General features: G+C 46.9%; 2 protein-coding genes across 13 annotated transcripts in view; one reads left to right on the top strand and one right to left on the bottom strand.

Annotated features, from left to right (window-relative positions):
* LOC134219152 (high affinity cGMP-specific 3',5'-cyclic phosphodiesterase 9A) overlaps positions 1–22,724 on the bottom strand; it is a 782,997-nt gene that overhangs the window by 111,353 nt on the left and 648,920 nt on the right. The gene's annotated exons all lie outside the window — the stretch shown is intronic.
* On the top strand, positions 7,187–11,230 carry LOC134227038 (transient receptor potential cation channel protein painless-like). Of its 2 annotated transcripts, XM_062708239.1 has the most exons (5): positions 7,187–7,334; positions 7,419–7,518; positions 7,575–7,654; positions 8,039–8,329; positions 8,385–11,230. In XM_062708239.1, exons 2-5 carry the CDS (start codon positions 7,458–7,460, stop codon positions 10,959–10,961), a joined length of 3,009 nt encoding a protein of 1,002 aa, XP_062564223.1. In that variant the 5' UTR covers positions 7,187–7,334; positions 7,419–7,457; the 3' UTR covers positions 10,962–11,230. The 2 variants fall into 2 exon arrangements, with proteins under 2 accessions (XP_062564223.1, XP_062564222.1); XM_062708238.1 differs by having other exon boundaries at positions 7,202–7,518.

The following is a 22,724-nucleotide window of genomic DNA, read 5'->3' as shown; positions in this document are numbered from 1 at the left end:
GCCCCTTTGTACGCCCCTTTGTACGCCCCTTTGTACGCCCCTTTGTACGCACCTGTCTTCGCTCTCTTAGGCTGTTAACTGTGAGGGCGAGGAACTCTATTGACTGAGCCCTCACAGTGAGAACGGCGGGTGTTTGGGGATCTTTGACGTTACCGCTGGGAAGCGAGACACTCCTTTACGATGAGCTTCCCAGTATGGTGGCGATCGTACACCCTAATGCACTGCACTAACACAGCACTTTTCTTCGTTCCCGAACCGACACTTCTCGGGGGAACCACTTTTCCACTCCCGACGATGCTGGGACTTAGTTAGCCAGCTAAACGCGCACCACGGATGGATATCCGGCACCAAAACTCCGAGTCGAAACTAGCGGGTTGTGAAAACGCGTGCGATCGTCTTCGCGGTTCGTAACTCTCTCCTCTTTTCACGTCATCGACCAGACCAAAACAAATAATCGCCATCGCTCCTGCCACCGTGCTCGACTGTTATGCTGCTTTTGTTGATGTCGCTTTTTAGCCTACGGGAGGAGCTCTGGCGCTAACTTTATTTTAAAATCTAACTTAACGGACACTATAATTTATAAGCAACAAAACAAAACGCTAAACAAGAAAATCTAAACAAACTTTAATTGAAAAACAAACGAATTAAAATATTTACAAATCCACAGTGGTGGTGCATGTTGCCATTAAAACAAAAACAAAAGCATAGTGGGTAGCCAGATAAAGCGACACACAAACTACCCAAGATACACTCGGCGACAAGACTAAACAAAACGGGTTAATTGTAACTCGCAGGTTACACCTTTTTAAACGGAGTTGCTGAACAGTACCACCAGAAGTTGGACGAGCGGATAGGAGATACCACCGGATCTGGCGACGTCAACAGATTGTGGGAAAATATCCACGAAGCTGTGACTACATCAGCGCAGGAAGTGTTAGGTATTGCACAACGACGCCAACGAAATGGTTGATTTGATGAGGAGTGCCAGCGAATGACGGACGAGGAAAATGTGGCTAGGAGTCGATTGCTAGTGGCTCGTACCCATTCCAACAGAGAGCGGTATAGTGTAGTAAGGGCAGAAGAGAAACAAATCCACCGCAGAAAAAAGGCAACAAGAAGAGAGTGTATAACTGAAACGAAGGAGAACATGGGTAGAAACGATATGCGGAGGTTTTACGCATATCATTTCTTCAAAGCTATGGCCGTTGCCCCATGTGCAATGGCCGAGAGGGGAATTTGCTGACAGACAAGACTATGGTGGCAGCCAGGTGGAGGGAGCACTTCGAAAATTTGTTGAACGATATAAATGAAGGTGTATTAAGGAGCAGGATGGACATAGTCGGCGACGGTCAAGCTGTGGAACTACCAACGCTGGATGAGATAAAGAAGGCTCTAAACGAGCTGAAAAACAGTAAAGCTGCTGGGAAAAACGAGGTTCCGGTCGAGTTTCTCAAACACGGAAGTGAGCAGCTGCATCAATCTATCCATCAAATTATCCAGAAAATATGGGAGGATGAAGAACTGCCTGCCGGCTGGGTGGATGGTCTCATATGCCCAATCTATAAAAAAGGGCACATACTAGAGTATGCCAATTACAGAAGCATCACCCTTCTGAACTCGGCCTTGGCCCCGGCTTCCCACAACTATTATGTACCAAAACCACCCTTTTTTGTACATTTTGGGGCCCCCACAAGCTGTCGGCCCCGGGGCCTCCTTCCGTCTAAATCCGGCCCTGCTCGGAGGGAAACTAGAAAATTGTGTGTGACGCAGAAGCATGAATCATGAGCTGTATCAAGTATACAAAGAAAAAAATATTGCGAATCGTATAAAATACGGCAGACTTCAGTGGCAGCGGAAGACTTCAGATAGGGGCCGACGAGTTCGTGGAAGGCCACGAACACACTGGCTGCACGCGGTGGAATCGGACCTGGGGACCCTGGACGTTCGGGGAAAATGGAGGAACATCGCCCAAGACCGACGATTATGGAACTCTACATAGGTGTATCGACGCTGCAGCCAACCAGGTATTCAGGTAGGTACCAAAAGTGATATTGATAATGCTCTCGTATCTTTGACAAGGCACGGCAAATGCTGGGTAAAGCGTACCATTGGTACTTCGCGTACCTGAAGGAATAAAATAGACCCCATCTCGCGGTCCTTAGCCTCTTACCCAGCAACTCCTATCCCTACCTCCCCGCGGTGCTGGCCGGGATACGAGCAACCTTAGGGAAGATCGGGTAACCAACCCCGGTGGGAACTATGGTCGTATGCTGACAGGGAAGGGGGTTTGCTCCTCTCCGGAGGTGCAAATCTTATTGAGCGTCTGTTCTCCATGTCAGGATCGGCTCACAACAGCGTCTGTTCTCCATGTTAGGGGCGGCTGATCATCGTCCGAGTGCCAGCGAGGGACTCTAAGTGAAACTGTGCACCATGGTCCACCGGAAATAAGGAGGAAATGGTCCTCCGGAAATTTAGGGGTTTGGTGTCAGGCCCTGCAAGCCAGCCTTTAAAAAATCATAAGCAACGAACAATCAACAAGAGAGTACGGACCGGAACCATCGGCGAAGACCACTGCGACGAAAAGGGACTAGCGATTGGAAACTCGGTTCGTGGAACTGCAAATCTCTCAACTTCATCGGGAGCACACGCATACTCGCCGATGTGCTCAAGGACCGTGGATTCGGCATCGTAGCGCTGCAGGAGGTTTGTTGGAAGGGATCAATGGTGCGAACGTTTAGAGGTAATCATACCATCTACCAGAGCTGCGGCAACACACACGAGCTGGGAACAGCTTTCATAGTGATGGGCGATATGCAAAGGCGCGTGATCGGGTGGTGGCCGATCAATGAAAGAATGTGCAGGTTGAGGATCAAAGGCCGGTTCTTCAACTTCAGCATAATCAACGTCCATAGCCCACACTCCGGAAGCACTGATGATGATAAGGACGCATTCTACGCGCAGCTGGAACGTGAATACGACAGCTGCCCAAGCCACGACGTCAAAATCATCATAGGAGATTTGAACGCTCAGGTTGGCCAAGAGGAGGAGTTTAGACCGACTATTGGAAAGTTCAGCGCTCACCGGCTGACGAACGAAAACGGCCTACGACTAATTGATTTCGCCGCCTCCAAGAATATGGCCATTCGTAGCACCTACTTCCAACACAGCCTCCCGTATCGGTACACCTGGAGATCACCACTGCAGACAGAATCACAAATCGACCACGTTCTGATTGATGGACGGCACTTCTCCGACATTATCGATGTCAGGACATATCGTGGCGCTAACATCGACTCTGACCACTATCTGGTGATGGTTAAACTGCGCCCAAAACTATCCGTCATCAACAATGTTCGGTACCGACGACCGCCGCGGTACGACCTAGAGCGACTAAAGCAACCTGATGTCGCCACTGCGCATACGCGCAGCATCTCGAGGCAGCGTTGCCGGAAGAGGGTGAGCTCGATGGGGCCCTCTTGAGGACTGCTGGAGTACAGTTAAAGCAGCCATTAACGACGCAGCGGAGAACAACGTCGGGTATATGGGTCGAAGTCGACGGAACGATTGGTTCGACGAAGAGTGCAGACAGATTCTGGTGGAGAAGGACGCAGCGCGGGCGGTCGCGCTGCAGCAAGGTACCCGGCAGAACGTGGAACGTTATAGACGGAAGCGGAGACAGCAGACCCGCCTTTTTCAGGAGAAGAAACGCCGCCTGGAAGAAGCGGAGTGCGAGGAGATGGAACAGCTGTGCTGTTCTCAAGAAACACGCAAGTTCTATCAGAAGCTCAACGCATCCCACAAAGGCTTCGTGCCGCGAGCCGAAATGTGCCGGTATAAGGATGGGAGCATCTTGACGGACGAACGTGTGGTGATCGAAAGGTGGAAGAAGCACTACGAAGAACATTTAAATGGCGCTGAGAGTACAGGCAGTGAAAGTCAAGGCAGCGGAAGAGATGACTTCGTCAGTTCAGCGGACGATGGAAGCCAACCAGCCCCCACCTTGAGGGAAGTTAAGGATGCCATTCAACCGCTAAAGACCAATAAAGCAGCTGGTAAGGATGGTATCGGAGCTGAGCTCATCAAGATGGGCCGGAAAAGCTGGCCACTTGCCTGCACAAACTGATAGTCAGAATCTGGGAAACCGAACAGCTACCGGAGGAGTGGATGGAAGGGTTATATGCCCCATCTACAAGAAAGGCGACAAACTGGAGTGTGAGAACTTTCGAGCGATCACCATCCTTAATGCCGCCTACAAAGTGATATCCCAGATCATCTTCCGTCGTCTGTCACCATTAGTGAACGAGTTCGTGGGAAGTTATCAAGCCGGCTTCGTTGACGGCCGCTCGACAACGGACCAGATCTTTACTGTACGGCAAATCCTTCAAAATGCCGTGAATACCAGGTCCCAACGCACCATCTGTTCGTTGATTTCAAGGCGGCATACGACAGTATAGACCGCGTAGAGCTATGGAAAATTATGGACGAGAACAGCTTCCCTGGGAAGCTTACCAGACTGATCAAAGCAACGGTGGATGGTGTGCAAAACTGTGTGAAGATTTCGGGCGAACACTCCAGTTCGTTCGAATCGCGCCGGGGACTAAGACAAGGTGATGGACTTTCGTACCTGTTGTTCAAAATTGCGCTAGAAGGTGTCATGCCGGGATACGATTTTCAACAGATCCAGTCAATTTATTTGCTTCGCGGATGACATGGACATTGTCGGCCGAACATTTGCAAAGGTGGCAGAACTGTACACCCGCCTGAAACGTGAAGCAACAAAAGTTGGACTGGTGGTGAATGCGTCAAAGACAAAGTACATGCTTGTGGGCGGAACCGAGCGCGACAGGGCCCGCCTGGGAAGCAGTGTTACGATAGACGGGGATACCTTCGAGGTGGTCGAGGAATTCGTCTACCTCGGATCCTTGCTAACGGCTGACAACAACGTTAGTCGTGAAATACGAAGGCGCATCATCTGTGGAAGTCGGGCCTACTACGGGCTCCAGAAGAAACTGCGGTCGAAAAAGATTCGCCACCGCACCAAATGTGTCATGTACAAGACGTTAATAAGACCGGTAGTCCTCTACGGACATGAAACATGGACAAAGCTCGAGGAGGACTTGCAAGCACTCGAATATTCGAGAGACGGGTGCTTAGGACCATCTTTGGCGGTGTGCAAGAAGACGGTGTGTGGCGGCGAAGAATGAACCATGAGCTCGTCCAACTCCCTACGGCGAACCCAGTATCCAGAAGGTAGCTAAAGCCGGAAGGGTACGATGGGCAGGACATGTTGCAAGAATGCCGGACAGCAACCCTGCAAAGATGGTGTTCGCTTCCGATCCGGCAGGTACGAGACGGCGTGGAGCGCAGCGAGCGAGATGGGCAGACCAGGTGCAGAACGACTTGGCGAGCGTGGGGCGTATCCGAGGATGGAGAGATGCGGCCTCGAACCGTGCATTGTGGCGTCAAATTGTTGATTCAGTGTTATCTGTTTAGATGTTAACTAAATAAATGAAATGAATCTTTGACAAATTTATTTGTTGAAGCCAGAGGAATTGCAATTCCTAAATGTAAAATTAAATTCAACTCCATTATTATTGACGACGATCTTCACCTACTGATCCGTCTTAAAAATGTGAGGCGAAGGCAATACCAAAGAACTCGCGATTCTGCGTTGAAAGTTATTTAGCGAGATTTAAAAAATGAGATTAAAAAACGTTTCGCTATTCTGAAAAATACCAACTTTGAGAATAATGTCTCGAAGTTGGATCCCAGTTCGAAACCCTTTTGCAAATTAACGAAAATTCTCAAAAAAAACCTCAAAAGACAATTCCAGCGCTTAGAGAGGGAAATAAAATATTATTAACAAATGGTGAAAAGGCTCAAAAACTTGCTCAGCAGTTCAAGAGTGCTCATAATTTTAGTCTAAGTCTCACTAGTCCATTTGAGGATCAGGTTACATGGAGCTTCGAAGATATTCTCAATCAAGAGAATGTTTTTGAACCTTTGTTGGGAACTAATTTGGATGAAGTGAGATCTATTACTAGAAAATTGAAAAATATGAAAGCCCCGGGTGATGATGATAATTTCTACGTATTTATCAAAAAACTTCCTGAGAATTGGAAAATTTATTTAACAACTGTTTTCATTTGGCATACTTCCCTGATAAATGGAAAAATGCATAAGTTGTTCCAATATTGAAGCCAGACAAAAATCCAGCTGAGGCTTCTAGTTATCCCCAAATCAGTTTGCTTTCTTCAATAAGCAAACTGTTTAAAAAGATTATTTTTAATAGAATGATGGTTCATATTAATCACAATTCTATTTTCTTCTAATGAGCAATTCGGTTTTCGCCATGGGCATTCAACAACTCATCAGTCATTAAGAGTTAAGAATTTAATTCGGCTCAACAAACCTGAAGGATATTCGACTGGAGTTGCTTCTCTTGATATGGAGAAAGCATTTGACAGTGTTTGGCATGAAGGTTAGATTGTAAAATTGATGAATTTTAATTTTCCTCTGTACATTATTAGACTGATCCAAAATTATTTATCAGAATGTTCACTGCAGGTAAACTATCAGAATTTTAAATCTGATAGATTACCTGTAAGGGCTGGTGTTTCCCAAGACAGCATACTGGGGCCCATATTGTATAACATTTTAACTTCTGACTTACCTGATTCACCACCAGGGCGTCAAAAATCTGTGTTTTTTATGACACGGGCCTTTCAGCCAAAGGGCAAAGCCTTCGTGTCATTTGTAATAGATTGCAAAAAAAGGTTTGGATATTTTTTCCACTTACTTCCAAAAATGGAAAATTTCCCCGAATGTTTCCAAAACTCAGCTTATAATTTTCCCACAAATTCCCACAATTCGACAAACCCTGAAATTTTAAGAAGAGGTAACCAAAATTTAATTAGCAGAACTTGGAATAGTTTCGGTAGGATTAATAAAGTACTCAGACTTGTTTTGCTTTGCTAAGCTGCTGTGGTCGAGCGTTGAGCGGAAACGATAACTGTTTTTGATTTTGACAAATTAAAAAAAAAAGTTAGCCCCCTAGAATTTTCCTTTAGTTACGCCAATGATCGCATACATGTCAGTGAAAGCAATTCACTCGTAATCTATAGATAAGAGACTTGCTAGCCGTAAGGCGCAAGTCTCATGCGCATTCAGTTTCTCAAGCCTTCTCTCATTCTCCTACGTTATAAAAAGAAATGGCTGTTGATAAAAAAAAATGCCTATTTCTTCTGTAGTGACGTGATTAGCCTTGATATCGACGCACTTTGAACACTGCAGGGCTCTGTTCTCAGTGTTCACTATTCGGTAGCTTAGACAAGGTACGTATGTCGTATATCTCTTCGACTAAGGCGTTTTGTGGAACCATTCGTGTCAAACTTACTTGTTTAATGAATATTGATTAGGGCGATGCAAGTGAAACCATTCCATTATTGACAAGATTGATGTTAAAAAGGAATAAAATGGCTCAGGGACATACAGCAAATTTTGATGTCGAGACGGCAGGTGAGTGAACGATGAGTCGTTGAGCATATGCCTTGTTACGACTTTTTCAATTACAGCTACCACGCTTATGATTCCGCCACACACTCCGAATCCGATTTCTCGAAATGATAAACGATTGCAACGAAATAAATTGCAGGTAGATAGTTCCATCAACAATAACATTGTACATCTAGTACAGCTCGGGCAACAGCACTCTTATCATCAACAAATTTTCTGTTATCAATGAATGAGTTATCTGCTTTGAACGTGCTTACAGCGAGTTAACTTTTTGGAATTAGTGAGGTGAAAGGCATCTAAGGTTTAATTTGTCAAAATTAAACACGTTAATCGAAAAAGTATTTGGTAGTAGTTGACACCTTTCTGCATAACTGGTACCAAACATTTATCTCGGAAAAGCTCACGCTATTGGAAAAATCCGCATTAGATGTCCTTCGCCATACAAATTTATCGCGATTAACTGCATCCCGCTGTTCGTGCATTGCATATACGTTAGCGCCTGGTGGATGCTTTGTCGTTTTAGATATCACTTAACAATGAGTTGCTGGTCATATTTAATGCGTTGGAAAAGAAGATTGATCCGAAAGATGGATTATCAAAGATGAAGACACTGTTGGAAGACTGTAGGTGGGCTACGCTAAGTAATCTGACTGAAGAAATGAAGAACTGGGACGCTTTGACTACAATTCCGGAACCGAAGTCATTTTTAATTCTCAGCAAAATGCAGCCGACTTTTGGAAAATTTCTCGGACGTAACATTTTATACCAACCGTATCTGGAATGCTTAATCGAAAGATTTAAAGCATGTAACGAGGTAAGGTAGACATCTTATCACTGTACCAATAACTAACATTCCCTATTCGAAGCAGAGAATCGCCCCGGGACTGAACGCCCCGCTCCACTATGCCGTCGAATCGCTAAACAGCGACTTCCTCGGTTGGCTGCTGTCGCAGCCATCCATCGACGTCAACATCCGCAACAAGCAAAGCAAAACGGCCCTGTTTCTCCTGTGCGAGCGATACGAGAAACAGTTGAAGGGCAGTCCCATCGAAGCAGAGACACTGGAAAAAATCCGGCGCTGTATTCTTTTGCTGCTCGATAATAAAGCGGACTTCAACGTGTGTAGCGATCGACTTAAGCTGCCGTTCGAGTATCTGTTGAATTCCTCCAATGTGAATAAGACATTTCTGGAGGAGTGCGTAGCGCGATTCAAAGGTGCCATAGCTGTTGGGAAGAGTGGTGATGCAAAGCAACTGTGCCTTGGGTTCTATCAGGACTGGGTGCCGGTCAACGTCACAGTTCAGCTACTGGAGATCATGCTAAGGTTCAAAGACGAACAGCGTTTCGACCGAGAGTTTCAGCACTTTAAGGTTGATGAATCTAATGTGCAAGACGTGATCCGCCTTCTTCTACACATTGCTGTCGAGCTTGATATGGAGCGCACGGTGAAGAAAATCGTGGAGCATGGTCAACTTATCTTCAAGATTGTCAAACCGGTAGTCTCCAAAAAACGTGATATGCGTGTGTGTGAACCAGATCAGGAGCAAGATGCAAAAACTCCCAAATTAGTTTACCGAGTGGAACTAAAGGGACTCCTGAAGAAAGCTTGTGAGCACGGAAATGCGGCTACACTATCCCTACTATTGAGCCATATTGCAGATCGGGAGCTGGTGAATGACGATCCAATTTTGGTGTTCACTCTGAACCGCGCTCAGGATCTCTGGAAACGTGATGAGAAACAAATCCGAGTGCTACAGTGCGCCGAATTGTTGGCAAAAGATCATAAAATCCATGTCACTCGGAAGGACAACAATGGTAACACCGCTTTGCACACATCGTTGAAATTTGGCTTCAATGATATTGCCTTGGTTATCATGCAGCAGAAGTACGCTTTCCTCGGTGCTCGTAACAAAGACAACCAAACTCCGCTAGACTTTGCCCAATTCGATTTTTGGAAGATGTACTTTGATCAATGTGTCACAGTTGATGTTCAACGATCGTACATCGATCGAAACACGATCCGATTTAACCTCAATGGATTTGATCCATACATTTTCAAGAAGCGCCAAACGAAAAAGCAGTCCGACAAGTCGTTCATCACCGAAACGAGTCCCGTTGAAATCATCGCAAAGTCCAAGGAACTCAACCGTCTTTTACTTCATCCAGTTGTCTACAGTTTCATTCTGGTCAAGTGGCAACGTCTGACCAAGGGGATTTATCTCAACCTGATTTGTACTCTCGCAACTGCGATTTTCTTCGGGATGCATTCGCTCGACACTTGCAATAGTGATAATCATTCTTCCACTATTCTCAAAGTGTTTACCTGGTTCGGTGCTGTCTACATGATCGGCCGAGAAACTGTACAGATTCTGTTTCTTCGAATCAATTACTTTTCATCATTTGGTAACTACGTGGATATAGCAACAATCTTCTTCATGATTATCGTCCTGCAGGATGGTTGCCGATCGATACTGTCTTCGCTGATCGTTATAGGCTTCGCTCTTCAACTTACTGTACTCATAGGAGCACTGCCGTTCAACACTCTTTCCACTTACATGCATATGTTCAAAACCGTATCGGTGAACTTCGTGAAGAGTTTTCTGCTCTTCATCCCACTACTTGGAGCCTTCACGTATAGCTTCTTCCTGTCCTATAATGACCGAACTATACCTCGCAACGCTACGGAGGATGAGGACCCTTTCCACACCTTCAGTAGTTTTTCCAACGCCGCACTGAAAACTCTGGTTATGACAACTGGTGAATACGATGCTGCTGACGTAGACTTCAGCGGCGGAAGGATCGTTATCTTCATCCTATTCATTTTCTTTGCCCCGATTGTTGTCCTGAACCTGATCAACGGTCTTGCCGTCAGTGACATCGCCTCCATCAAAGAGGAATCCGAGCTGATTAGTTTGCGGAAGAAGGTCCTGATATTGGAACGATATGAACGCGGACAACGGAACATGCCGATCAAGTTCATCCGTCGCATGTTTCCGACTTCGTTTTTCGACAACTACTCGACCGTGATTGTGGTCAAGCCGAAGGAGCTTCGCAAGATTCTGGTGCAGCAAAAAAATCCACCGGTGAAAAATCTACCGCAGGGTGGTCAGAATCCTCCGAAACGCGTGTGGTGTGTCGTTCCTATCATGCCCGCTGGATGGTTGTTTGATGGTTCGGAAGATTTTCTCGTGAATCGTAAATTCCTGAAATTTCCCCTTTTTTGTACACTGGACAAACATGTAATGGACGAAGCGCGGCGAATTGTCGATGCCAATATAATGCGGCGGAAGATGATGGACAGCAAACAAGTGGAGATCACTTTTCCTAAGAGCAGTTTCACAGAACTCAACGATAAGTTGGACAAAATGACGACGGAAATTACGGCAATGAAATCCCTTCAACTGAAAATGGTTCAACGAGAAAATTTCCCGCGGGCAGCCCATTGATCGTACCAATAATAATCAGAAGGGTTATATACAAGAACGACCACATTCGAATAGGTTTCACATTTGAATCCTTTTTCTAATACGATCGCCGCCGATTGTCGTAAATTTGATCTTTTTACTCACCGCTGACCTCATCGTATCGCGTGAAATACAAGAGGCGGTTAGCCAGAATTGGAGCACCAATTAAATCACATCGAGGCGATCTCACATTCAACCGAGCGAGAGCAATAAAGTTAAGAAAAAAAGTGTTCAGTTTAAATCATTAATAAATCGGCTGTTGCCTATTACTTAATTACTCGGTTGTTGCTTATTATTGAAAGACAGTCTTTCCCCGGACGCACTATGAGGAAAAGGGTGGCCCGTTAATCGAAAAATTGACTTTCTCCAATTTGTCTAACACTTATGAATCCTGCACACCTCCGGTGGTGCAAAGGGCCGACTTGAAAGATCTCCATCCTGAGCGTTGTCCAGCTATCGCTTTAACCTGTTGCCAGGATAAATTTCGGTCGACTTCTTCTATTTCTTTATTGAGGCTTCACCGCCATGAGCCTCTGGGTCTGCCTCTGCTGCCGTGTTCCGCTAGGTTCCAGTCTAAAGCTTGTTTAAAGATTTCGTTTCCGCCCCTACGTAGAGTGTGGCCGACCCAGCCCCACCTCCGATCCCGAATTTCTGTTGCTATCGGCCTCTGGTGACACAGACGATGAAGCTCGTTGTTTGAGATCCAGTTGTGAGGCCTCCAGGCTCGAATTATATACCGCAGGCATCTGTTGATGAACACCTGCAGCCGTTGAGTGTTCTTCACTAGCGTATAACAGCACAGATTTCACGTTAGAGTTAAAAATTCGTATTTTGGTGCGTTCACTTATCTGCCTCAGTTCACTTACCTTGATCCGTGCACCTATGTCGATCTTGGTAGCGCCGTCTGACGCCATTTGGCTACCAAGATATTGGAAGCTTTCAACATTCTCCACTAGTTGCCCGGCTACTGGGAAACTGGAAGGGGTCACCGTGTTTACATCCAACGATTCGGTTTTGTTGACGTTGACGACTAAGCCTGCCAAAGAGGAGCGCTCGGTAAGGTCGTTGAGCTTACTCTGCATATCAGAGCGCCGTTGAACAAGGAGTGCAACGTCATCAGCCAATTCGAAGTCGTTTAGGTGCTCCATGAGTATAGGCTGCCATAACAGCCCGCGGTTTGGTTCACGGTCAATCGCACCTACCAGAATCTTGTCGATTACGGTGAGGAACAGTAACGGTGATAGAATACATCCTTGCCTCACACCAGCTACGACCCGAATAGGGTCGGACAAGACCCCATTGTGCAGCACTCTACACGAGAAGGCCTCGTACTGTGCCTCGGTGAGGCCGATGATTTTCTCAGGAACCCCCCTTGCGTCTCAGGGCGCCCCACATATTCTAAGACGGTCGAAAGATTTTTCGTAGTCAATGAATACCAAGTAAAGATACTCTTGGAATACCGTTGACCTGCTTCAGAATGATACGGAGCGTGACAATATGGTACACACAGGATCTTCCGGCACGGAATCCGGCTTGCTGCCGAAGGAGAGTCGCTTCGATCTCGCCTCAGTTCACCTTTTTTGGGTACCTTCACTAAGATACCTTGCATCCAGTCGACCGGGAAAGTTGCGGTGTCCCAGATATTAATACGATGCAGTAGTTGAGCGGATGTCATGGGGTCAACTTTGAGCATCTCGGCTGATATGCGATCGACTGCTGGGGCTTTATTCGATTTCATGCTTAGGATGGCTGTTTGAATCTCTAGCAGTGATGGAGCTTCGCTATTGATGCGTGTTATACGTCGGATCCTAGGCAGATCATGCCGAGCTGGTGATGGCCTGGCAGGCACTTGAAAATGTGTTTTCGAAGTGCTCGAACCAGCGTTTCAGCTGGTCATTTGGGTCGGTCAATAACTGATCATTCGCGTCTTTCACAGGCATCGTTGCATTCATCTTTGCCCCGCTTAAGCGTCGTGAGATGTCGTAGAGGAGGCGAATGTCCCCGGTTGCGGCGGCTCTCACTCCTTCGTCGGCCAGAGAGTCTGCCCATGCTCGCTTGTCCCGTCGTCATGAGCGTTTTACTTCCTTCTCAAGAGCCGCGTATCATTGACGGGGTAAGACTTTGGCTCCTCGCGGCTTTGGCTTCTCTTCGCTCCTCTATCTTCCTCCAGGTCTCATCAGTGATCCATTGTTTTCTCTGGGTGCGCAGTTAGCCCAGATTGTTCTCGATGGTGGCGATGAAGGCATTCGGCATTGATAGCGGTCCACTGGTCTGCCACGCTGCCACCTTCCGGAATATCTGCAGCACGCGTCTCCAGTTCTTCAATCCAGTCGGCGTGTGTTGAACCGTCGTCCAACTATCTCCTCCTGTCGACGAATCCGCGCAATACGCAGGTGTATTTCGCCGGTGAGGAGGTGATGATCAGACGCGGCACTACGTGTATTCCGTACATCAAGAAGGCTCCGTTTCCGTTTTCGGCTGATCCAGATATTATTTAATTTTCTGTAAAGCCGTCACGGGAGACTCACGTGACCTTGTGAACCGGTCGATGAGGGAAGAGCGATCCCCCGATCATCATGTTGTTAGTACCACAAAATTCTGCAAACAGCTCTCCGTTTTCGCTCATTTCTCCGAGACCATGGCGTCCCATAACGCGGTCATGGTGCGAGTTGTCGGATCCGATCTTCGCATTGAAGTCGCCCAAACAGATCTTAATATCACCCTACGACGGCATTGAGTTGACTGCAGAAGTTCTCTTTGTCTTGCAGATCGGCAGCATCGGTATCGGTTGGCGCATAACATTGGATTATAGTTCCGGCCTGCAACGTCAGGCAAGTATTATCATGGTTTTGAACTTTCGGTGCCTGAATCCTCACTAATATGTAGCTCTCAGGATCGTCGTTCAAATGGGTTGCGCGTTTATTACAAGAATGTTCGCGGATTGAGGACCAAAACTGACGCATTCTTCCTGGCAGTTTCGGCGGCTGAATATGATTTGATTGTTTTGACGGAAACGTGATTAGAACTGACCGTTCAACGTTAAATAGCCACAAACTGCGTGGCGGTGGTGTCCTAATTGCAGTTTCTATTAGGCTAACCAGCTACCTGAGCGTGTCGCCCATCTCTAGTTTATTAGAGCAACTTTGGATTGTCGTGCAGCTTCCACGAGACACTCTCTCCGTAGGCGCAGTTTACCTTCCTCCTGACCGGAAAAATGACTGCACTATTATCCGTGAGCATGTGGATTCGTTAGCCTCAATTTCTTCTAGTTTAGGCCCACACTCTCCGGCGCTCCTATTTGGCGATTACAACCAAGCCGGATTACAATGGCGCTTCACCGACAACGACATACCTGTGATAGATCCACTGCTTTCGCATATGCCGGTGGCATGCTGTACTCTGTTGGATGGATTTAACTTTAATGGTTTCACTCAAGTGAATTCCATTCCGAACCGAAACGGACGATTGCTAGATCTAGTCCTGGCGAATGATCCCGCATTACCGAGCACACGCATTTACCTACCAATCGAACCACTGATCAGTTTAGATGCCGACCACCCTGCTCTCGAAGTGTCTTTTACTCTACCTGATCCGATTCGTCATTCGTCGCCATCTGAATTTTACTCTCTTGACTTTCGACGGGCCGATTATGATGCACTGAATGACGCGCTTGCGGTAATTGATTGGCAATTTATTGAATCGACTAACAGTATCAATGATGCAGTGGATTTCTTTAGTATTGCGCTGGAAGATGCATTTCTCCACACTGTCCCAACCAGACGACCCCCGCAGAAACCTCCATGGTCGAATTCACGCCTAGGTGCTCTGAAACGACAGCGTTCAGCTGCTCTCCGTAAATACTGCAAGGATCGCGCAACAGATTCCAAACAACTAGGCAATATCGGAAGGAATCGGGACCGCAAGTACAACCATTTCCTCTACAATCTGACACGTGAGACGAACCGAAGCAAACCTACGTAAGAACCCCAAAAACTTTTGGTCGTTTATTAATTCCAAACGGACGGAATCTGGGCTTCCTTGTTCTATGTTTCTTGGACATGACACAGCAGATACCGAAAAAGAGAAATGTAATCTGTTTGCCCGACAATTCAAGCAAGTGTTTCACGATTTCACTGCCTCGCCGGTGCAAGTGTTACGTGCCATTGACGGGACGCCACGTGATGTGCTGCATTTTGACATTCCCCGAATTACTGAAGACATGGTGATGGCCGCAATGCGCAAACTGAAGCTCTCCTTCACAACCGGGCCAGATGGGATTCCATCATCAGTTTTGAAACGTTGTGCTGTAAATCTCTGCCGCCCACTTGCGAGAATTTTCCAGCTTTCGGCACTGCAAAGCGAGTTTCCTTCGCACTGGGAACATTCGTATATATTTCCGGTGTACAAAAAGGGAGATAAGCGGAACATTCTCAATTACCGCGGAATCACATCTCTGCCTGCCTGTTCGAAGTTGTTTGAAATTATCATGCATGACGCTTTATTTGCGTGTTTTAAAAACTACATTGATTTCGATCAACACGGTTTTTATCCGAAGCGGTCGGTTACTACGAACTTGGTTCAATTTACGTCCAGCTGCCTGCGTTGTTTGGATTCCGGATGGCAGGTTGATGCAGCATATATGGATCTGAAAGCCGCTTTCGATACTGTGGACCATGAAATTCTGCTTGCTAAGCTGATGTTACTCGGCGTCTCATCAACGGCTACCGATTGGTTTAGGTCATATTTGCAGAATCGTTCGATGCGTGTGAAAATTGGCACGTCAGAATCAGAAGTTTTCGCAAACAAATCGGGAGTACCTCAAGGCAGCAATCTGGGCCCGCTACTGTTCTCGATCTTTATTAATGATATTTTCATGCTGTTGTCACAAGGCTGCCGCCTCTTCTACGCAGACGATTCAAAAATCTATTACGTTATAAAAAACTTGACAGACTGCAACGAACTGCAAAATACGTTGTATATTTTTGCGGACTGGTGCTCAAGAAATCTCATGGACTTAAGTATTGAAAAATGCAACATCATTTCATATCACCGGAAAAACGCACCAATCATCTTCGACTATGTCCTGTCTGGACGATCGCTCACTCGCGTTCAGCACATTAAGGATCTTGGCGTTATCCTGGATAGCGGACTTACATACAGACCTCACTACGATGACATTGTAGCCCGAGCTAATCGTCAATTGGGTTTTATTTTCAAAATTGCCGGTGAATTCCGTGATCCGTTATGCTTTAGATCACTGTACTGTTCCCTTGTGCGATCAATACTGGAATCATCCGCTGTTGTTTGGTGCCCTTTCCAGACCACATGGATCGCTAGGATCGAAGCCGTTCAACGGAAGTTTCTAAGATACGCTCTTCGATCCCTAAGGTGGCGTGATCCGACGAACTTGCCACCGTACGAAGAAGCAATTGCCGGTTGATTAGCATCGAACCACTAGAGTTTAGACGGATCGCCGCTCAAGCTACGTTTGCTGGAAGCTGCTCACGGGTCACATCGATTGTCCAGCACTACTGTCGCAGTTAAATCTGTATGCACCTGAAAGACCTCTTCGTCAACGTCTATTTTTGCTTCTAGAACTACAGACTAGCAACTATGCACTACACGAACCAATTCGATTCATTAGTCGCCGCTTCAACGAATTCTTCGATATTTTTGACTTTAATTCATCAGTTGACGTGTTTCTTCATCGGTTACTAGACTTTTCCGTACCGCTGACCATAACCAATTAGTTTAACTAATATTCATTTAGACATTCTTTGTCAGTTGAATTATTTTAATAAATAAACAAATAAACAAATAGTAGGGTTTCGTACCCGTGTTCTAAATTTGGCAACGATTATCCTTTCACTTATAGGTTCCCACTTCATAAGCGCAGAGTGTGCCTGAGCGCTTAGTAGGAAGCCAACTCCGCGATGCCGGGGACCGTGTTCACCTCGTAAACCAGAGTATAGCAGAACTTGTCCCGACGGCGTTCTGTGTTCTCCAAAGTTTAGCGGATTTCACTCAGTCCCAGGATCTCAAGCTTCATGCGGCGTGCCTCATTGGCAAGTTGTGCCAATTTACCCTGCTGGGCTAGGGTTAATTTTTTCCATGTTCCTGTTCGTGTCCGTTGTTTCGCGCTAAGAGTCGTCGCCATAAAATCAGTCCGTATTCTTTCATTGTCGGATTCTCGTACAAATTGATGTTTCGGGAATAGTAGGTTGTTGGCCCAAGCTTCTCTATCCACCGGGATGGGGCTGCCATCTTAGGTATAGCTTCGAGGGAATACCATTTCATACTCAGCCGCTGGATGCCAGAACAGACGCTGTTGGAGCCGCACCTCCTTGGTGGACAGACGCTCGATCAGTCGGGTCAAATTTGTTTAAAGTCCCACCCAACACCAGGACTAGGCTAGTGCGCTTTGAGCGGCACATCTTCTTCTTCTTCTTATTGGCATTATATCCCCACACTGGGACAAAGCCGCCTCGCAGCTTAGTGTTCATTAAGCACTTCCACAGTTATTAGCTGCGAGGTTTCTAAGCCAGGTTACCATTTTTGCATTCGTATATCATGAGGCTAACACGATGATACTTTTATGCCCAGGGAAGTCGAGACAATTTCCAATCCGAAAATTGCCTAGACCGGCACCGGGAATCGAACCCAGCCACCCTCAGCATGGTCTTGCTTTGTAGCCGCGCGTCTTACCGCACGGCTAAGGAGGGCCCCATGGTCAGCGGCACATGGTCGCTTTGATATGGTCTGCTTGGGGACACATGCAGCTTTTTATAGAAGCTCAACAGAGCCCACTGTCGAACCCCACCACATCCTAGGCAGACCCCACAGGACGCACCCTCTCACTCTAGCTGATGTCAGAAGGACAACAGTGCAGTCAGTGCCCAGGCTACACTATCAGCTAAGTACGCAACCCTTAGCTGGCGGTCAATTGTCATCGGAAAACCCGTGGAAGCGTGAGTATTGGAACTTGTGAGGACCAGAGCTATGTTAGGCGCTCCTTCCCGGATGTCAACTTACCATTTCGTAGCCCCTCGTAGATCTGTGTACGTCTGGTGGCATTCGAGAGTGTAAATGGTCAGTTCGTCGATATCCGTATACAGATTGAGTTGCTTTTAGAAGATGCAGTCGAGAAGGTCAATCTCCAAGAAGAAGAAGCGTTGACGGTAGCTAACAATAAAGTGAGGCAGGAGTTCTAAGACAGCTTTTATTCCCTGAAGACAAACCTAGTGACCTTCAAAACGGTGGGATCCAGTGTATCGGTGTGTTCTACAAGTCAGCAGCCGGCATCCCAGTTTGCAAAGGTGAAACTCCCGGAGATCAAGCTGCCATCGTTTAGTGGGAATATTCACGACTGGGTGCCACACCGTGACAGTTTCCGCAGCCTGATCTACGATAAGCCCCTCCTTGCGGATGTCGTTTCACCTATCTCCGGTTTTCTTTAGCTGGTGACGCTCTGCAGGAAGTGAGTTCCATTTACTTGTCTGCAGCCAATTATGAGGTAGCATGGAAATCGTGGGCCTTCCTTAGCCGTGCGGTAAGACGCGCGACTACAAAGCAAGACCATGCTGAGGGTGGCTGGGTTCGATTCCCGGTGCCGGTCTAGGCAATCTTCGGTTTGGAAATTGTTTCGACTTCCCTGGGCATAAAAGTATCATCGTGTTAGCCTCATGATATACGAATGCAAAAATGGTAACCTGGCTTAGAAACCTCGAGGTTAATAACTGTGGAAGTGCTTAATGAACACTAAGCTGCGAGGCGGCTCTGTCCCAGTGTGGGGATGTAATACCAATAAGAAGAAGAAGAAGAAGAAGCATGGAAATCGCTCGAGAGTCGCTACGAAAACAAGAAGCTAATTGTCAAAGTGCATCTCGATGCTCTCTTCGCGGTGGAGAATCTCAAGAAGGAAAGGTATTAGGGAATAAAAAGCCTGCGAATGCTTGAGAAGATCGGAGAGAAGCCGTCGGATTGGAGCACCATTCTGGCTTACATGGTGTGTACCAGATTGGACTTGGCGACTTTATGGCAATGGGGAACGCACCATAACAGCAAGGAAGTGGCGAAGTACGAAGACTTGATGGATATCCTGAAGAGCAATCTGTGGTGCCAGTCGATGCCATCAGTTCCAACAAGCAACGATCGTCACGTTCGGTAATTTGCCATACAATGATTAAATCGACGGTGAAATGTTGGTTTCGCAACAAACCGCGCCATTCCGTGTTCCAGTGTTTCAGATTCCAGCATATGAGCGTGTCGGACAGAATTGAGGCTGCCAACAGAAACAAGCTCTATCGAAATTGTTTATATCCGGGCCATTTTGCCAGAACGTGCGAGAAGGGAACGTGTCGTCAGTGTCGTCAGAAGCATCAGACACTACTACACAGTCAACAAGCTAGATCCTCCAATTCACCCATGCAGTCAAGACCTCCAACAGTCAACCAACAACACTGACAGACACAACAGCGATTTACACCACCGAACCAATAGACTCGGACTGCTAACACAAAACTCACACTCACATCAAGCCACAGAATACGCAACCACAAGCCAAGCACATGTAGCCCTCCACATAACACCGTTTTATCCACCGCCTTGGCCAGCCGCTAATAACAGTTTAGCTGGCAAACTCAAGCTAAACGAAATGCCAGTCTATTTGGCGATTCAAGGCATTGGATCGTCTCAAAATGCTTCCACCAGGGTGGTTACCGCCGTAGTAAGTCCGAGATCGCGTCGTTTGCCGAAAATATGCAGTTCCATGTGCTGCCGAAGCTCACCGTTGCAACGTGGAATCTCCCAGGTTCTTCGAGACAGGACCGATCGATCTTATCATCGGAGCTGAATATTACATGGAACTGCTGAAGGAGAAAAGACGGAAAGCTACGCATGATGGTCCGACGGTGCAAGACACCGTATTCGGATGGATTATTTCCGGTCGTGTTCCTGAAGGTCCTGTTCAACGGCGGAGATACAAGAACAGCTTTCAAGATTTTAGGAAGTGGAAGCTTGTCATTCAGCCGCTACATTTTCCGTGGAAGAGTCGGCCTAAGAAGAAATCTTCGACAGAACAACGTTCAGGGACGAAGAAGGAAGGTACGTAGTTACGCTGCCAGAAAAAGAAGGAGTGATCCAGCAATTAGGCGAGTCAAGATCCACAGCAATCAAGCTCTTTATAGGAATGGAGCGGCGGTTCGCAATGATTCCGGAGATAAAAGTGCACTACGCTAAGTTCATGAACGAATATCTGGCTATGGGCCACATGCGAGAGCTTCCCGAGGAAGAAACGAGTGCATCATCGTATTACTTCCCTCATTGTGCTGTCATTGAAGCCGAACAGCTCAACGACAAAGTTGCGAGTAGTTTTCGATGCGTCATGCCAGACATCCAGCAGAATATCCCTGAGCGATGGTCTGATGGTGGGACCCGTCGTTCAGGACATGATAGTGGACACTGCACTTCGCTTGCGAACGCACCGGTTCGCTCTAGTGGGAGATGTTGCAAAAATGTATCGTATGATATTGTTAAATCCAGCCGATTGCAGAGGATAGTTTGGAAAGATAGCGCAGCGTGACCGCTTCGGACATTCGCTCTCGTCACGGTTACGTGCGGTACGGCATCAGTTCCGTATCTAGCCACTAAGTGTATGCAGCGCTTGTCGGATGAAGGCCAAGAGGCTGCCAAGATCCTCAGGAAGGGTTTCTACGTAGATGACATGCTGTCTGGTGTATACAACATAGAAGGTGGGAAAGAGCTCATCGGTCAGATGATAGGACTGCTGCAATATGCGGGATTCTATCTGCAAAAATAGAATTCTAACAGCAAAGAATTGCTGTCAGCGGTGCCGGAGGAATTGAGAGACGAGCGATCGATTTTGGAATTGGATTCATCGACCGCTGCTGTGAAAACGCTAGGTTTGACCTGGGAGTCAAGCACCGACTGCTTTCCGTTTAGTTCGCCAGAATGGGATGAGTCTGCAGAAATTACCAAAAGGAGCACCCTGTCAGATGCATCCCGACTATTCGACCCGCTGGATTTAGTAGGCCCGGTTATCGTTCAAGCAAAAATTTTCCTGCAGGAGCTCTGGAAACACGACTGCGAGTGGGACGATCCTTTGAACGCACGATTACAAGAGCAGTGGCGTTAGTACCGGTGGAATTTGGTAGGTCTTGCCGAGATCACTGTTCCTCGATGGATAGGAACTAGTTGCAGCAACAAATTTGTTGAGATACACGGCTTCTGCGACGCTTCAATCAAAGCTTACGGTGCCTGCATATACATCCGCACTGTAGCAGCAGACAGAAGCGTACACGTGCATGTGCTGATCTTCTGTACGAAAAGGTTGCCAAACATATCAACATTGTCGCCAGGTGCTACTTCTGGACTGATTCAACAATTGTCGTGTGCTGGTTGTCATCGTTACCCTCAAGATGGAAGCAGTTTGTGGCGAACCGCGTCTCCCAAATCCAGCATGTTTCGAAGGGTAGTGACTGAAATCACGTTGCTGGAGAAGACAATCCTGCTGACATAATTTCTCGTGGCATGTCACCGACACAACTGCAATACGAATCGTGCTGGTTCCACGGACCGAATTGGCTGATGTTGGATCGGAAATACTGACTCGATTCCAAGCAGATCACCGAAAGCGGCATCAACAAGGTGGATTTGGAAGAAAAGGCTGTCATCGCTGTAGCTCCATCCGTTTTACCCAGCGAGATATTTGTTCTTCGATCGTCACTAGTAGATCGGGTACGGTTGACAGTCTACATCCGTCGATTCAAATGGAATTCTTCACCAGAAAATCGGTTGGACAAGAAAGTCGGCTACATCACTTTTCAGGAGTACAACGAAACGCTCAAAGGACTGATAAAGCAATCCTAGCGAGAAAGTTTCTTCTTATTTTTTGAATTTGGCTTGGCCAATTATATGACACTCAAACGAATTGAGTTGTGTTACATCCAATAATGTCCTTGAACTGAGGTGATATGTCGTTGTCGTTGGTGAAAGTTGCATGTGAATCCAGTTTCGTCAGTCAGTCTAGCTATTTGGTTGTGTTTGATCTTGTCCTGCGATTAAAACCCAAATACATATGGAATTTTGAGGAACAATTCGATGCAATCAACAGAGGTAGAAGTGCGCAATTCTGCCTCCCTGAGCTCGTACTGTGAACCTTTAAAAGGATGATTCTCAAAAACGGTTTCGTTTAAAATCCGACCGTCCGAACAAAATCAAAAAAAATATATCGGATTACTTCGGAATGGCTTCCTCTCCTTCAAAAAATGAGCAATCTTTGTTCTGCTCAATGTCGGAATTGATGTCGGATAATGTGGATTGGGTTAAATGTGGGAAATGTAGGCAGTGGGCTCATTTCTCCTGCGCTGGCGTAGACCAGGAGGTCGTGAAAGCCGATTGGTGCTGTCTAGTGTGTGTTTCCGCTGGTACTCAGCAGTTGAAGGTTCCGGACACGAGGAGCAAGACGCGAGGTGGTAAGAAGGCCGGCCAAAAGAGCGATGTATCCGAGCAGGGCGTTGATGCCGATGCAGATCCGACTGAGAAGCAGTTGGAAGAGGAAAAACTCGCCAAAGAAAAGGCCTTTGCAAAGCGGATGGAGGCGCGTAAGATGCTACTCGCCAGGCAAAAAGTGTGGAAAGAAGAAGAGGCAAGAACGGGAGATGCGTGAGCTGGAGCTACAGGTGCAACGCGAGATACAAGAGCAGCAGTTACAGCAAGAGCAGAAAA

The sequence above is a fragment of the Armigeres subalbatus genome, chromosome 3 (genome assembly GCF_024139115.2).
Source record: "Armigeres subalbatus isolate Guangzhou_Male chromosome 3, GZ_Asu_2, whole genome shotgun sequence".
Lineage (NCBI taxonomy): Eukaryota > Metazoa > Arthropoda > Insecta > Diptera > Culicidae > Armigeres > Armigeres subalbatus.
This window is presented reverse-complemented; position numbering and strand designations above follow the sequence as displayed.

Bases quoted from the DNA above. Each gene is read 5' to 3' on its own strand.
- LOC134227038 (XM_062708239.1), top strand. From the start codon at position 7,458: ATGTTAAAAAGGAATAAAATGGCTCAGGGACATACAGCAAATTTTGAT. The intron at 7,519-7,574 runs GTGAGTGAACGA...TTTCAATTACAG, and splicing joins TTTTGATGTCGAGACGGCAG to CTACCACGCTTATGATTCCG. The intron at 8,330-8,384 runs GTAAGGTAGACA...TATTCGAAGCAG, and splicing joins GATTTAAAGCATGTAACGAG to AGAATCGCCCCGGGACTGAA.